The sequence below is a fragment of the Plectropomus leopardus genome, chromosome 11 (assembly GCF_026936395.1).
Source record: "Plectropomus leopardus strain MGB_pleo_1.0 chromosome 11, ASM2693639v1, whole genome shotgun sequence".
In the NCBI taxonomy this organism is placed as follows: domain Eukaryota; kingdom Metazoa; phylum Chordata; class Actinopteri; order Perciformes; family Serranidae; genus Plectropomus; species Plectropomus leopardus.
This window is the reverse complement of record NC_142186.1, coordinates 11,004,055-11,020,714: the sequence shown is the minus strand read 5'-3', so window position 1 is coordinate 11,020,714 and position 16,660 is coordinate 11,004,055. Positions and strand designations below refer to the sequence as shown.

The following is a 16,660-nucleotide window of genomic DNA, read 5'->3' as shown; positions in this document are numbered from 1 at the left end:
ATATACATGGATGGAGATAAAAAAGAAAAACGAGGTAAGGGAAGGGTAAGTGGTGCGTGGCTCAACACGCTGGAAAGCCATCACCAACCAGACTTTGGCCAGTGGCACTCCAGGGAAAAGAGAGGAAGAGCAGAGGAGGAGAGGAGGAGAAAAGAGCATGTGGAAAGGTAAAGAAGAGGACAGTGAGGGGACACAGGCAGATGTCCAAGCAGCCATACCTGCAGATTCAATTCTGTTTTTTCTTTCTTCCACTCTCTCTTCTGTTCGTCTTTCCTCTGCTCCTCAAACCCCTCTTGTCCGCCTCATCTTCAAACCCTGTCTCTCTTGTCTGCTCTGATCTTGGTGCCCCAAAAGAGAAGAAAGACAGCAAGAGACAGAGAGAGAGAGAGAGAGAGAGAGAGGGAGTGTGTGAGAGAGGAAAAGAGACAGAGAGACAGCCAAAAGTAAAATTAGGAATTAGGCTGATGTGAGCCACAGGTGTAGTCACTGTGGAACTTCCACTTATGCTCGCTGCGCTGCTTCTTTAGTGAGGGAATTTATTTCAAAATTATCGCTCCCCGAGCTGCCTAAATGAGCCACCATTTGAATAGTTTTACAGTGGAAACTTTTATAATGTTTAGTGGTTGGAACTTGGGAGGATTTTAGAGGACAAAAGGCTCAAAGTACCACCAACATATGAATGAAATTTACTCCCAGATATACAAACAATTTATTGGTCATCTTGAGTTATTTTCCAGCATTGGGACATTTTTTAGATTATTAGAAATAACCAATACCACTAAGGTTCCAGCATGTTTTTTTGTAATGCCATAAATTGTGTCAATAGCCAATATTTTCTACCTTTATACATAATTTGTCATGAATGTCAATGCTGGTTAAATAACATAGTTTCATTATATAATGTTATGTCACATAAATATACATTTATATTTCAGTTTACACATTAATAACACACAGCTTTCGATGAATACATATTTGTCTTTCATAGGCTCTGTGTGTTTTTTGATCATGTGCCAGAAGTTCCTCAGACTCTGACTGAAGAGCCACGGAGTCTTTGAACAATACAGTAAAAAGTCTTATAAATGTTGTTGAAAGGTTCGTCATGGTCTTGATAAGCATGTGGAAGCCCTTTAAAAGTACTGTGGAACTTTTCAGAAGTGATTCAAACATATTTGAAAACACTCTAAAAAGTGTAAAGTTCTTGTAATGCAATATAAAAAGTAAGAAAAAAAAGAAATGTTGGTTAAGTTCCTTGAAAAGTCCTGCAAGTGCTATAGAGGTCCATCAAAAGCCTGAAATGTGTCAAGTCTGAGAAGTCTTCAAGTTGCAGTAACGGTGAGATCACTGAAAGCGTTGTCAGAGTGACGAGCATTTCATCGGTGAAGTTTGTGTCCTCGTTAACTTCTGATGGCCGTCTTCCTGTCTCTGTCCTTGTTCTGCAAAAGAAAGAAACATCTCACATTATCAAGGATTTCAACACTGAAATGAGTCCAAAGGAACAGTGCAGTTTCTTTCAGCATAAGGACTAGAAATGGAGAAACAGCTATTCGTCCACCCATCTGCTTATCAAGGCCGAGTCGCAGGCCGAGCAAGATATTCCATACTTCCACAACCCCGGCAATGTTTTCAAGCTCCTCCTGGGGAATCCTGAGGCATTCCCAGGCAAAATCAGATATTTAACTGTGTTCAAGGTCTGCCCCGGGGCCTCCTACCAATTGGACGTGCCTGGAACACCTCTATAGGAAGCTGCATCTTGATCAGATGCCCGAACCACCTTACTGTCTCAAGCTTATTTACCTCTCACACACGACTTAGAGAAAAAATCTGGCACACTAACTTGCAAAAATAACTATTTCATTGCTTTTTTTTAACCTAATAAAACATTGCATTAAAATAAGTACAGGAGTTTTTTTCCAAGTTGTGCTCTGTTTGCCCCTGTCCTACGCACCTTACTGAAAATAGATATAAATAGACCCACAGATACCTGAACTCCTTCACTTGGGGGAGTAACTCACTTCCGAACAACTAGCAACACATTTTTTCACATGCTAATAATAAGTCATTCCATGATTGGTACGTCTGTGTTATTGAGTGACTCTGGTGTTTTATAGTGTTATTTACAGAAGTCACAGAACAAACAAACTGATTGAAGCAGTGGTAGACCAGCAACTTCTGTTTGGTAAAACTGCTTTTGTCAAGGGAGTGAAGGTAAAAGGTATAGCATTGAAAATTTTCTAAATATAGCATACACTAAAAATGGATATTGATTTGTTGAGGTTTTACTTTTTTTAAGTAGCTAAACTACATTTTGCTGTTACCGCTGTTCACAGCTGTACATTGCTTAGCTTCCGTGGCCGTACTCTCTAAACTCCTCTCCAAACTGCTGCGTGCCGACTACCATCACACTGACTATGGATAAGTACCTCATACAACCCCTCTTAAAAAAATCTGAACTATCTCTTCAACATGAGTCACATTGCAGTGTTTGATGTCTTTATAGTGTCATGAAATGGCAATCCAGGAAAAACGAGTGCATATTGTGTAAATAGATACTGTTTTACTGCAATCACTGGCACAGTGTTGTACTGTATGTACTTTATCAGGGCTGATAGAGTAAATGAACCCTGACTATGTGCAGCAAACTCACACAAACACATTCTGTGCAGCAGCATACATGCTGTACATTAATTGTGGTGGTAGCTGATTTTACTACAGCCTGAGGAGTGACATCATGAGCTGATGCATGACAGCCCTGCACCATGATATGCTTCTCATTTATCTGTGGTATCAGAACAGAGAAGCCTTGATTTCCTGGCTGGTGAGGAGACTTTCTCTATCTGGCCAGGAAAATAACATCACATTTTCCCTCCTCCACCTAACCTCTGCTCTGCTCACTTCTCAGGCCATCTTACGCTCACTTTTCAAACTACAGTCAAGGGATTTTATCAAACACACCGTTGAGTGATATGCAACACACGTCATCCCCGTCTTACTAATTACTTTTCAGGACTGATGTTTGATTAACTCATGGTTGGAAAATGATCTTGGGCTATTCTATCTAGGGTCAACTTTCATGGACAAATAAGTGAAAAAAAAACCTTTATTTTTGCAAGTGAAAACTGAATTTCATTTTGTGGTAAAAGAGCAAAAAAAAGTTCTGGGAGAAAATTTCCACTGGAGTGTGGATCAGCTTTTCTGCACTCCTGTCCTCTCCTGACTTTTCTTTCCTCTTCTCATATCGTCTCAACTAACCCCTCTCGGCCGCCCCCTCTCGCCTTTCTCTCATCAGCCGAACACCTGTTACACATTTCCTCTCAGACTGTGCACAAGGTGTAGGTGTTTGGAAAAGTCCGTTTGACTGACATCAACAAAGGTGGGTAGGTGTTTGGAAAGGTATCAGGCAGTAATGAGAGCGTGAGATCATAAGATTTGGACAGGAATCGGTCCTCCCACTGATTGAGGTGAATGTGAGGAGACACAGGAACTATTATTGTTAATTCTTCCTCCAGCTGGAGCAGAGGGCCATTATTATTAGACTGCCATCATTTAGACATTAACGATTGATTCTTTAATGCTAATAGCAGGTATACATCTTTTAAATATGTTTATAACCAGCTACTAGTTTTACATATTTCATTTCTTGTTCCATTTTGCTGTTTTTTTTTCTGGGGATATTTTCTGGGTGCAAAATGTAGATGATGTAGCCCTCAGCTGATAAATGTCTAGCAAAGTTACAGTGGCAGACATATCTCTGAAACAATAAACCTCAAAAGTTGAATGTTGGGTCATTGGAGTTTCATCATTTTGAACCAGCGATAAATAATTATACATCAAAGAAAAGAAAAAAAACATATTAACACTGCAGCTGACTCAATGTAACACAATTTTTTGCAGCCATAACACTTGTTACTTGTTAGGTTTTGTTTAAACGTTTTATTTTTTCTTAACATTTTTGCTTGTTTTTTTTTTTTTTTGCTTGCAGCAACTGAAGCAGTACTATGAATAGTTTTATAGTAATGTTTACATTCACATAGTACATGATTTCAGTTAGAGAAAGCTGGCGTTGTTGATAACAAAGTCTAAAGTGACTTAAGGCACAATAAAAAAACATGTTTACTTTATCAACATTTAACCAAATCGACAATCTTTTCCTGACCTTAATGAACGTGCATCGTTGCCTGAACTTTACCACACATGATACATGACAACAAAACGAGTAAGTAGTAAATTAATGTCATTTCTGGGGGACAGGACTGCTTATGGCATACCGAAATTATGCCGCCGTGCTATAAGGGAAGTGATGAAGAAACAATGGTCACTAACTGACAGCTTATACAATCTTTCACAGAGAGGAAAAAAAGTTACATTTTGGCTGTTTTCGTCTCTGTGAGTTTTGAATTTGTTTCACACGCAGCTTGGAAAACGTTTGGTCTCACTGTGGCTTTGCTGTTTTTGTGCTTTCTACTAACAAAAACTATAAAACCAACAGCTGGATGAGACAAGTGTAGCCTCGCTCTCTGGTGTTTGCTGGAAGGCGCTGTGGAAAATTGCAGGTATTCATCAGTGGAAATTAAAGTTGAGGCAGGTTAGAAAACGTGCGTACGTGAAATCTTACTCAAAAGCTGTGCATGACAATTGGGTGATTCACCAAATTACATCAAATTACTGTGGAATCAGCAGGAGTCAGCTCACTGTGAACGCTCAGCAATACTTTTTGAAGCCCAGCTGTAGCTTGCGAAGGCGGTTCAGCTGGAGTCTGACTGGTTTAGTCAAAACAGGAGGAGGGGGGCTTTGAGGCTGGCCTGGTAGTCAAAACAGTCTCCTGAAGACTAATAAGAGCGTGGTCGGATGACATCTCTGCTCTCTCTTTCTCCAAACACCCACACACACAGACACACAGACACACAGACACACACACACACACACACGCACACAGGCATACCACTGTCATCCCAGGGGAGTGATTTGTCCGACACTAATCTGATTACCTGATGATGTTTACTTTAGATACAATATGATGATATTAACACACTGGAACAATATTGTTGTTTTAGCAAGGAGAAAGGAGCCTGTTTTAACTTCAACATGAAGATCATAAACACTGTCTTCACGGCATCTTATCAGCTTAAGTTCAAACTTTAATTATGTTTTTCCGAAACCCTATCCAGACTGTTCCTTTACCTATAACTGCACATTTTCCATGCACGCTCTCTCTTTTCTTTTTCCTGTGTTAAGCCATTCTGTCAAATACAAACATCTAATTTAGTTTCTGGCTGCATGAGTAGAGGGATGACTGGTTGGAAAAAATAATTCCACTTGGGTACTGGCCCGACAATCGTATAAGGAGATTGGTATTCAACCATGAAATGAAAACTGGTAATATCCCTTTAGTTTATCGAGTGAAAGTATGTGAATATGAGTCAGTTCCCTCAAGTCTCTACAAGAAGCTGTAATTAAACGATCAGCGATTACAGGATCATAGACGTGCATTAAAATGGTGCAATAAATAGCACATCAGACTTTTAAATTAAGCTAACTAACACACCATATAAGCCTCAGTCTGCCATTATGTGGCTTGGATGCATCAGACATGTACTTTGTGCTCGCTGTGGTTTGCTAATAAGCATCCTGATAGCTTCTGAAAAACACTTGATTTATCTTAGATCGCCTAATCAGATGTAATTCGCACCAGCCGGCCACACATGCTTTTAATTGTTCCCACATTTTAATAATCTGTTATAATGGCTCCAGAACAAGCCCGACTTCATTTTCACCAGTCTCGGATGACTTCATCCTGCTACATTACGCATCAACCAGCACTTTATCATCGCTGCTACGATGAGCATCCTACAGCAGCCAATATGTCATTAGCTTCAGTAGATATTGTTTTAAGAAACTGCACAATTTAAACCACCAATTTCTGCTTTTATTTTTGTTTTAAATTTATCTTAGATTTGCTCTGTGTCTGGCTCAGATTACTGTAGTTTTGCTTTAATTTGCTCTGTGAGCAACCCTTTCCCTGCAGACCAAATGACAACAGAATGATAGTTTTACTAATAGATTTTGTTAGTTATCTGACACGACTTCTTCTGTTGGTGTTAAATTAGGGTTTAACTGCTTCCATCTGTGCTGAAAATATACAGAGAGGTCCATGCATGACGGCACACAGACACACACCGAACGTGGGCTAGAATACATTTGAAAATTGCCTGCAGTATATTAGCTACCACCGATGCACCTCATTAGCATAGCCTGAGAAGCAAACAGGCAAAGCTCTCGCTCATGAGGCGCAAAACATTAACTCCAAGTCAACACCAGCATTATCAGCAAATGAGGGTAATTTACTTTTCATCTCTGACCTCGAAACGTCTACTTCATGCACACAAGTGACGTAATGCTTTTTTCCAGTGAAAACAGACTAATAACCAAATGACTGTAAAAACCGCAGTCATTAGTTCACTCCTGCACATGTCCTATTCATGCATTTAAGCTCTCTTAAGGTGCACGGTTCATTTGATGTCTATAAAGAAGCAAAGTGTAGTTTCGGCGCAGTCGAAAACCAACTGTCTAAACTGGAGGATAAATAGCTAAGTTGATTATCCCGCTGAGTCGTTGGCTATTTCTCTGCCTCTCTTTCTCCTTCGCCATCTCTGTTTCCACAACTTCCTGCACACCATTAGTTAAGAAAGTGTTGAAAGCACAGTCACGATCCAGCCCTCTTTAAGTGAGTAATCATATGAGTTTTTTTTGGGGTGTCTAGAAAGAAGCAATGAACTGCCGTCTGGCTGAAAAGAAACTGAGGAGGTCGAATGAAATGCTTTTGATAAAAGTCTCAGAGTGTGGTGTGCTGTACGCTCCAGCGTCAGTGTTTCTACGGTCGTGCACGTGTGTGTATATGTGTCATGTGTGGGTGTGTGTGTAGGCAGCGAGGGCGTTTCACAGAGCGCGGTTTCCAGGCTTCTTTAACATCACCATCAAAGCCCAACGTCAATGTGTTTCTAATAGCAGCAGCTGAATTAAACACTGGCTGTACAGGCCTCAGCAGAGGATAAATCATTTACAGAACAATTAGCTCATTTGTTGCTCCGCTCTGCACTGCCAATGACTTCCAGACACAGAGAGCCAGCCAGTGCGTGTGTGTGTAGATATATGTGTGTACTGTATATGTACATGGATGTAAAAATCTTTCTGTCACTCACATCCCTCTCAAAGAAACAGTCTCATATAGACAGACTCACTGCTTACCTCTCTCAGCCACTCTCACACATACATACACACACACTTTTACTCGCTCTCTCTCTCTCTCACACACACACACACACACACACACACACACACACACACACACACACACACACACAAATACACAAGTACAGATAAGTCAGTTTACAATTGCACAGTGCAGTTTTAGTGCCACTGTCTCTTCATACGCCCTGCTTTCCAGCCACCCACAAAAATCATCACATATAAAAGTTTTACTGCAGCCCAGATGTAAATTAGAACTGTTCGTGATATTAGGAGCTGTATTCATCATTTGTTATGTTTGCCATTTCGCTAAATTTACACATTTCTTTTTAATTTTTAAAGAAATTCCAAATAAATAAGATTCCTTCAAGCTGGAATTAAATCGGGGCTGTGCCTTAAAATGCTTGTAAACTCCACTAAGTGTAACCATCTCAAAGGAACAATGGTCTATTTACAGCAACCACACAATAAGTATCATAGTAGTTTTATTTTTGCCAGATTTTTATTTTGTTTCCAAATGTATAAAGTCTCCTTTAATCTGTCAAACGAGCTTCTTTAAATTTTTAAATATTGGAAAATGTTTGAACTTGTCATATCCAGCTTGGAAGGAAAAAGTTCAGCATGATTGCTGTTACTGGCAGATTAATCGACATTTCTGTTTACATTTGTCGAAGAATTGAATTGACCCTCTCACTGTTTCAAGCCAAAAGAAATAAGCTACAGTTGCAGAGGAAGCTGTAAAACTGCCTCAAGCGTCACAGCCTAAAGACAACAAAGTAGAAAGATTAACTGGTTTAAAAAGTTTTCTGTTTTTGTTTTGTATTAAAGAATGACTGAATAAACACCATCTCAATACTACTCAGTAGCATTAAACTGATACTTGTGTGCTGCCTTCACCTGTAACTCAAAAAAAACATGTATTTAAGTAGCGCTGCAGATGCTCAACTATGTTTCAGGAACATTAAATGTGACATCTAGCAGATATACTGCAGATATTAACACCACGATGATTAAAAAAGCTGTAATCGTGCAGGTTTCCTGCTGCAGGTTGAGTCCAGGCACCTGACAGTTGCACTGATCAGCAGAAGCAGAGAGGCCTAGCACAGGATATCTGCATCAATCAAGCAGACAGCGCTGGGAATTGAGCAGCCCTTTGCTCACCTCGATCCTCAATCCTCAGCCCTGTACATCTCATTTACAGATGGAGCCATCAAGAGCGTCCCCTAGTTTTTTGACAGCATTTATCAAAGACACCGGCAAATGAAGGCTGTGCTCCAGTTTGTCCGTACCAAACTGCTGGTGCTCCACACCAGAACAGGTTTCCTGAAAAATCTAAATTTGTCAATATATATGTGCACGCCAGAGGAAAAGCATGGCATCTGATTTAAAGATACGAAGTGGAAATGTCCCACAGTGTGTGGCTCTATACCTGACAACTTATATCTGGTGGTGATGCGGAGGAAAAGATTTGCACTATGATCACTGCACTGAGCATCGCAGATATTCAAAGGGTCTCACTAAAAAAGAAAGCAACAATTTCTCGTGCTTTAAGCTCACACTGAGGTGATATTCACAAGTGTCCAAATGCAGCAGAACAATCTCAACTGTCTAAAAACCGTGTATCTCAAAATTTGGGAATCTTTATTATGGGTTGAAAATAAATCTTAAAATAAATAAATAAATGAACAATACAAAAACCTACATTAAAAAGCCACTAGATTTTTATTTTTTAAAAAAAAGCTAAAAAATGTCTGGTTACAACTAAGCTGCAACTAATGGTTATTTTTTCAAATTGATTAACCTGCTGATTATTTTCACAAATACTTGTTTAATGTATAAAATGTCAACAAAAAGTCAAAAATGCTCAGAATTTCCTACATCCTGACGTCTTCAAATTGCTTCTTTTATCCAACCTTAAGTCTTTTCATTTACGGTCATAAATGACAACGAAAAGCAGCAAATCTCACATTTAAGAAGCTGGAACCAGCAAATGTTTGACATATTTGTTAAGAAAATCTGTGAAATCTGATATCAGAATAGTTGGCAATTCATTTTCTTTTAACTGCAAATCTATTAACTAACTCATCGTTGCAGCTCCGGTCACAAAGCTTAACAGATAGATGACGTTATTATTAATTTTCACTCTTATTGTCACTACTGCGTTCTGTCAAATCTAAGAAGAGTAAATTATATCTCGTTCACCTGAATAAAATGAAATCTCTCTGAATCACGTGCACAGTCACACAGATAATGACATCAGATTCGTGTTCCGTTGAGTGTGTAATCTGCGATAGTTCAGCCCTCTCAGTGCAGTAGTCATTACTAACAAGACTGTTTGTTTTGAAATAGTTATACTGTATACACACATAATAAGAGGAAATGAGCATATACTTTTCTCACTTTCACCCTCTCCCACATTGGAAATAAGCATAATTGAAGCAGCTGCTCTAAGCAGACCTGACAGCTGTGATGAACCTCAATGACCATAAAAACATACAAAGAGAGCACTCAGGACACAAAGTCTCATTTTACCTTCACAATCGTTTCCTCTCTGTAATCACCAGCACCGGCTCTGCCCTTTAGCCCACTTAAACACACTGTATGGCCACTTTTCCTGGGAAAATGAAATTCTCTCAGGTTCTGCCATTCACAGTTAACTGTTTATATGCCAGGCGAGCCTATTATGCTTCTCCTTAAAGGATAAATCTGGTGATATTTTAGATTTGTCTTGATGTCCTATGAAAAGGTCTGACAAGACTAGCAATTATTGTGTGTGTGTGTGTGTGTGTGTGTGTGTGTGTGTGTGTGTGTGTGTGTGTGTGTGGTAAAAACCTGACACAAAGTAACTTCATCCTTTTCCAATTGTTGTCTACAAACTATAATAAACATCAATAAGCCGCACGGCTGCACTGGGTGACATGTTCCTTCATTATTATAAACATAGGTGCTGTAGTTTATAGTGAGTAAATACCATACACACACCATCCTGCTGCCAACTAGGGCACCAAATGTGTATTAATCCACAGCTGGAAACAGTCCCCAACAATTCACACTTTACCCGTTTGAGCAACGTTTGCTAAAAACTGCAGAGACCGTCGTTTTAATGAGTTTACTGAGCCATTTTTTTAAACTAAAGGTGGAGCCGGTGACTCTGGAAAAATATTACTGGCATTTGAACTCAGTGCCAAAACAAATACACCCCTTCTGTCAGAAGCTCTGGCAATTGTCCGATGCTATTTGCATTTCATTACTATCATGCTGTATCTCTGTTCCTCGTGGACAAGGACGTGAAGGAGGGAGTAGTCGGCATAGCGTTTTATGATTCGGTTTAAGTCACTTATTTGTTTCCCATTCACAGAGACAGGGCTGTGTTTAAACGCTGGATTTTTTTTTGCACGCAGAGCGAACAGCTAGAGGACTGTGGGGATATATTCACTGAATTTGACAATTATATTAGCCATCCAAACTCATCAGGGAGGATTATTTTATGTCATATACGAAAGTTATACTGAATGGAAACATGAGACATCTTTTTATTTCAATTGCACAATCCAGATCTAAGTTAAAAAATCAAAATCTTTCCCTAACTCATCGCCTTTCTCATTTGTGAGTGATATTGTCTTAGGGAAATAAATCAAAGGATAATCAAAAGATGTTGACTTTTACCTAGGTTCACCTGATCAGTGCTCTACATTAAAACAGTAAGAGTACGTTCAGCATACACAGAATAGTGAGTTGTTACTGAGCTAATGGGAAACAGCATAATGTGACTGACATCAAGTAATATAGTCTGTGTCAACGTGTCTACAGTTGAAGGTTTTGACTTGAGAAAGTTTCCAAATTGTTTTCTACCCAGCATGCATTTACAGGTCAGCCACGCATCTGCAGCAGTGAGTTGACAGCAGCAGATAGTATTACACAGCTCCTACTGACAGCTCTGACCTCCACCAGGCTGATCGATATGCAGAGAGCTGAGGGAGTGGCGGGGGGACGAGAAGAGCTTTGAGGAAAAAGTGAAACAAAACGAGACGGGAGAAAGAAATAAAAATGGAGAACTCAGAGAGGACAAACTGAGGCAAAAGGGGAAACGAGAGAGAAAGCAAGACTGATTTCAGACTAGTTATCTTGCAGCCGAGGGTGTCTGGGCTTGAGACGCTGAGGACGTCTAGGCTTTCACTCACAAAGGTTCAGAGGGGAGGCAGCAGGGAGGGGGAGACGCACACTGCTGAGACTCAGGTTATCCCCCAGCTGAAGGGTCTCTGGGTTTAGACACTGAGGAGGGTATTAGCTTTCACACACTGCTGGGGTAACGGGGGAGTCTGCCAGATGTCAGCTCCTTACCCATAAATCCTCCTAAATGGGCAGCGGCTAGGTTAGAGGGGGGAGAGTTGAGTGGACGTCACCTCTCTATCATCTCCTGCGCAGACTGATGGTGTTTGTTGAAGTCGGAGCGGCAGTCATGTACATTGATTACAGTCAGCTGATGGGAATTCTTCATTTGTTGTTATTTGTCATCTGACTGACGACTTTGTTATACTGAGAGTGTTCTTGATTATTTCTATTTCCTCTGTTGAATCAATCAAATGCGAGATGAACTTTGGACTGGATGAAGTTCCCCTTCTCTGTATCTCTATTGAAGTGTAGACAGAGGAGTGGAAGAAGTGAAAAAAACTGCTACAAAAGTCTGACATGCCATCTGCAGCAACGAATTGAAGAATCTGCAGCTTTTACCATTTTAGAAAAAATCATTTTATTTCTTTCTTTTTTTGTTAGTTTGTTTTGTGCCATCCTCCTGAATTGAATTTATTCCTGAATTATTAAACTGTGTATAAACTTATGACCAAATACAATAAAGAGCTTTTGGGAAATGTTCTTAAAACATGCAGTATGCAAATGCACATATGACAGATTTTTTTCTCTCATGAAATCCATATTCAGTGAGACAAAGTCATTGCCATGACCAGTCTTTGAATCTCTCGTCAGTTGTTTAGGAGTTATGATTAAAACCTCATCTTTAGGGTGACGTCAATACATTCTTGAAATTATACACATGGTTTTGGATGAATTTCATGGGTTCCTGGTCATAAATTTCACTTGCTGCATAAATACCCTTGTAAACTTTTAAATTCATATTTTTAAAAAAGAAAGAACAAAAACGCCACAGTTGTCGTTTTAACGCTACGGTCCAGCACGTTTTGTCAGTCACCATAATAAAAGACTGCATGCTGTCAGACCTCTTTTAGTTCCTATGAGACAAAAACAATAACTTCCATCGCTGACTGTAATGTCTCCTGAGGTTCAGAAAGCACCTTGAACTTTCAAGCCACCTGCTCGAGTAAAACTAACCCCCAACAGAACAATAACACACAGTCCTTCACCCCAAAAGTGGACTTTAAAGAGGTTCTGCTTTTAATGTCCCTCAGGGCCAATCAGGTTTATAGGCACAGTCACTGACCTCAGGTCAGCTTTAAACACCAAATTGACCCTAAAGCACTGTGCAGTTTCCCAAAAAGAAGCTTCATCCTACAGTATCATCAGCTTTCTCTTTGGTTAAATCTGGGCTTTTTTATTATCTTACTCTGGAAAAAGCATTATTAGTGCTCCATGTATTGCATTTTAAAAGTGACTAAAGAAATGCATTATTCTTACTTTTGTAGTGTTAATCAGTGTTTCTTAGGTCACTTAGAGATAGGCAAAAGCTGCAGCTATTTTCTTGAATATTTCAGAGTATTTATCACCATTTTTTAAAAAGTTGATAACACTGTTTTGTTTCGATATACTTTAGTTTTGTTTCATTTTGTTGTTTATTAATTTATAGTTTTTGTCTGCTCACCATTTTCCTCTGGTTGCTGAGGCAGAAAGTACAGATGTGCTTTGGCTGAGCCGACTGGTCGGATCCTCGGTTGGGGGAGGAGTTGACGTGGAAGAATGGTGGTGAGGGAGCGTGGCACGGCTGTCCGTCATGAAGCCCCTCGCCCAGGAGCAAGACGTTGCCCAGGTGACTGATGTAGCTGCTGGCCAAACGTAGCGTCTCAATCTTCGACAGCTTCCTAATCATCAAATCAGAAGGAGATTATTTGATAAAAATTATCATTATCAAAACACTGTTACACTGTTATATAGTATTTCAAAATAAGGTGCAACAGATGTTGGATATTTGAGAGGTCACTTCTTGGAAACTAACTCTATGACACATGTCTTATAGGAAATATCTACTCATAATTAAAAGCAGTGTTACCTCAATTAGATTACAGGCCTCTCCAAAAAATAACTCAATTGTGATTAAAGGCGCATGTTATCCAGAACTTCATCATCAGGGACTACTTATTTTGGTCTCCAGATAAAAAAAAAAAAAATGTCATGACACAGTGTGACTCATGTTGCTCTGTACCTGTCTGCAGGCTCGGTGGGGATGAGAGTGCGCAGCGCTGTGAATGCTGTGTTGACAGAATTGGTGCGATCTCTCTCCCGCGCGTTGGCTGCGGTCCTCTGGCGACCTTCCCCAGGGATGGAAGACCCTGGGGGGATGAGCCTCCCCATCATGGCTACATCTACCCCTCCGTTCCCTCCTGCCCCGCACAGCTTCCTCTTCCTGTTCACCTTGATGTGAAAGGCAGATGGCGACGAGGAGGACAGGCGGAAGTTGGAGGAGTTGGTGGTACGCTCCTCGGAGCCTGACCCCTCGCTTCCGTTCTCCTCCTCGTCTTCGGAGAGGAGGGCAATGTCGCCGTACAAGAAGCGGCCTGCTGGAGGCGCCGTGCGCAGCATGGCGAATGTCATCTTCACCGTAACAACGCTGCGTAAGCTGCTGGTCAATCCACGAGTGTCTTCCACTTGTTGAGGTTCAACTTTTGAAAGTTTATTATCAGAAGCTAATTATCTATCTAATTATCTAATTGTGTAGACACGCACCCCTTAAATTGTTACTTAACCTCCAACTTCTCTTCTTCTATGCAAACTCTGTTAAACCGAGTAAGTCAGATGTCGCCCTTATGATGCAGAGATAGTCCTTTGTCAGTGGTCCAGACCAACTTGACCACAGAGCTGCAGCGTTTTTCTCTCTCGGTTTATACAAAAACACTTCACATCCCAAAGGTCAATTCTTCTCTCTGTTAATCCTTTGTAAGAAAACCAAATTTAAAATGGCATGTTGGAGTCAAATGGTTGTTGATTCTGTCCTCTTTTGTCTTCTCTAAACCTTTGTCTTGATCCTTTGTTTTTATTTGTATGTTTCAATCCCAACAGCAAAATCTACTCCCAGCCTGTGGCAGCAGTTTGACTTAGTTGATCTCTCTCTCTCTCTCTCTCTCTCTCTCTCTCTCAGCCTCTCTCCACGTCCGTCTCTCTCCCTGCCTCTTTGCTCCACGTGTGCCTGCTGTTTGAGTGTTTCCGTCTGCCCCTGGTCTTATAGCCGGTGGGAGGGCCGGAGGACTCCTCCGCTCCTCCCCCTGAGCAGTGAGGGTCCCTCGGCTGCTGTCTAGAAGCAGGCCAGAGAGACCAGAGGCAAGAGGCAAACCATCAGCAGGAGTTTGTTTTGGCTGAATGCTAGTTTGTTTCAAGGGAAATCCACCCTAAAACAGGACTTGCATCACCCTCGTGTACTGGGTGGGTTTGGTGACCTTAGTGACCACAGAGGCTTCTGAAACATATATTCCTATCAATATGAATATAACATATTCAGTTTCTTGGATGGTGACTTAAAATGTGAAAGAAACAGATAAAATGTGAGCTGACAGGGGTAATAAAGCCACGATCTTGGACAGTGCTATCAAATATCAAATGTCTGAGACAAAAGCAGTGCAAAGACAGACCGGACTCTATGAACTCAAAGTTAATTAAATTTGTTGGAGGCCCATTCTTCACAAAACAAAGAACTTGATCAGATTATCTAATATGATTTGAGAATCTTCTGTGATCATTTTTATTGCAGGTTTTGACACAGATCAATTCTGCAGACAGAAAAGCAAACAGTCTCCTCTAATTTTCCTGTTTTTCCATGCTAGGTGATTTTTCTTTCTCTGGACTTTTCTGACACAATGTGAAAGTACATTGATGAAGAAGATTTTAACAGAAAGCACAAAACAAATTCTGAGCACTTCTCAGTCTACAACTGCAACGTGCAGTCCTGATCATGCACACTGTCAAAGTTCACTTTCAATTTTCTACAGTTTGCAGCTTTGGAGCACTTGAGATCGCAAGGGGTCACTTGCTAACCCTTTTTGATAGCAAGCTACAACACCCACACCTGGATGTTAGGATTACCTTTTTCAGAGTTTAAGTTTGCAGAATCCAATTCATCCACTGTTGCCTGACTTATTCATTCCAGTATGACAGACTAGTGCCACACCTATTCTTAAAATGCTGACATCTTGAATGAAGCCACAGCCCATGATGATTTACTAGCATTATAAATAATGAATTATTTGACTCTTAAAACTGCTCGCTTAAAAATGATATCATATGCCAACTGCAGTTGATTTTAGTCACTTAGTGGCAGCACATTTTCACTTTTCAACTCCCGTTCAAATAAACTGGGTGACACTAAATTCCCAGAGCAGCTTTGACAGTTAGGAGTGTGAGAATCTCTACTGCTGGTAAAATGAGTTATATATTTCCTCTTGCATGCTCAAATCGTCCATCCCAATTCTGTCCTTCCTTGTGCACAAATCTAATTTGCTCTTACTCTCAAAAGCTGAACTGCAGACTGAGAAACACTCAAATTTGTTTTGTGCTGCTACAAATCTTTTGTCATCAATATACTTCAATATGTGAGCAGGCTGCCAGCAAGAGGTAAGATCAGGACTTGGGTTTGCACAAACGGATGTTTTGTTAAGCCACTTTCTTGACAGCAAGAAGCTGAGAAGCTTGAGTGGTGAAGTAAGAGTTTGCCTTTCTCCCTGTGTCTTCTTTTCTTTCCTCTGCCTCCCCATCTGTGCCGTGTTTGTCCCTGGACAGCAGGCTGGGAGGCGGGCGGCCACAGTGCTGGACGGCTCAGGCTGGGCTTGTGGTTAAAGCCAGGAACTAGGTTTATTCAGCCATAGATGAAGCCTTTTATCTGTACAAGCTGTGACACTGGAGGTTCTGTAGGGAGTTTGCTCTCAAGGGATTCAGACTTTTGGGTGGAGTGTTTTGGTGATGAAGGGGAGGCTCAGGGGTTTATAGTAGGGGAGCTGCTACTTTACTCACTTACACTCCCTTTGACAATCTGTCTTCCTCCAAAAGAGGAGAAAAAATGAGAACAGACAGCAAAGGGAGCAGACAGAGGGGGGAATAAAGACATGAGTGAGAGAAAACAAAGACAGAACAAAATGAAAGAGATCTATCTCGCTACAGATACAAATTAACCATGTGTATGAAGGGGCTCTAATAGTTTCGAAAATCAAGTCCTCCCTCAGATTTTACCAAAGCTTTTAAA

General features: G+C 40.6%; 1 protein-coding gene across 1 annotated transcript; it reads right to left on the bottom strand.

Moving 5' to 3' along the window:
• Positions 1–685: 685 nt before the first annotated feature.
• On the bottom strand, positions 686–15,405 carry LOC121946174 (basic helix-loop-helix transcription factor scleraxis-like). Its single transcript, XM_042490642.2, has 3 exons — positions 13,637–15,405; positions 13,079–13,295; positions 686–1,436 (listed from the first exon to the last, which is right to left on the bottom strand). The coding sequence occupies exons 1-3, from the start codon at positions 14,023–14,025 to the stop codon at positions 1,398–1,400; spliced, it is 645 nt and encodes a 214-aa protein (XP_042346576.1). The 5' UTR covers positions 14,026–15,405; the 3' UTR covers positions 686–1,397.
• Positions 15,406–16,660: the final 1,255 nt, after the last annotated feature.

What these genes read in the sequence shown, in the direction of transcription:
- LOC121946174 (XM_042490642.2), bottom strand. Translation starts at nt 14,025, where the DNA reads ATGACATTCGCCATGCTGCGCACGGCGCCTCCAGCAGGCCGCTTCTTG. An exon ending in CCCACCGAGCCTGCAGACAG is followed by an intron (nt 13,296 to 13,636) that starts GTACAGAGCAAC and finishes TTTGATGATTAG; the next exon opens with GAAGCTGTCGAAGATTGAGA. An exon ending in TCAGCAACCAGAGGAAAATG is followed by an intron (nt 1,437 to 13,078) that starts GTGAGCAGACAA and finishes TTTCTTTTGCAG; the next exon opens with AACAAGGACAGAGACAGGAA.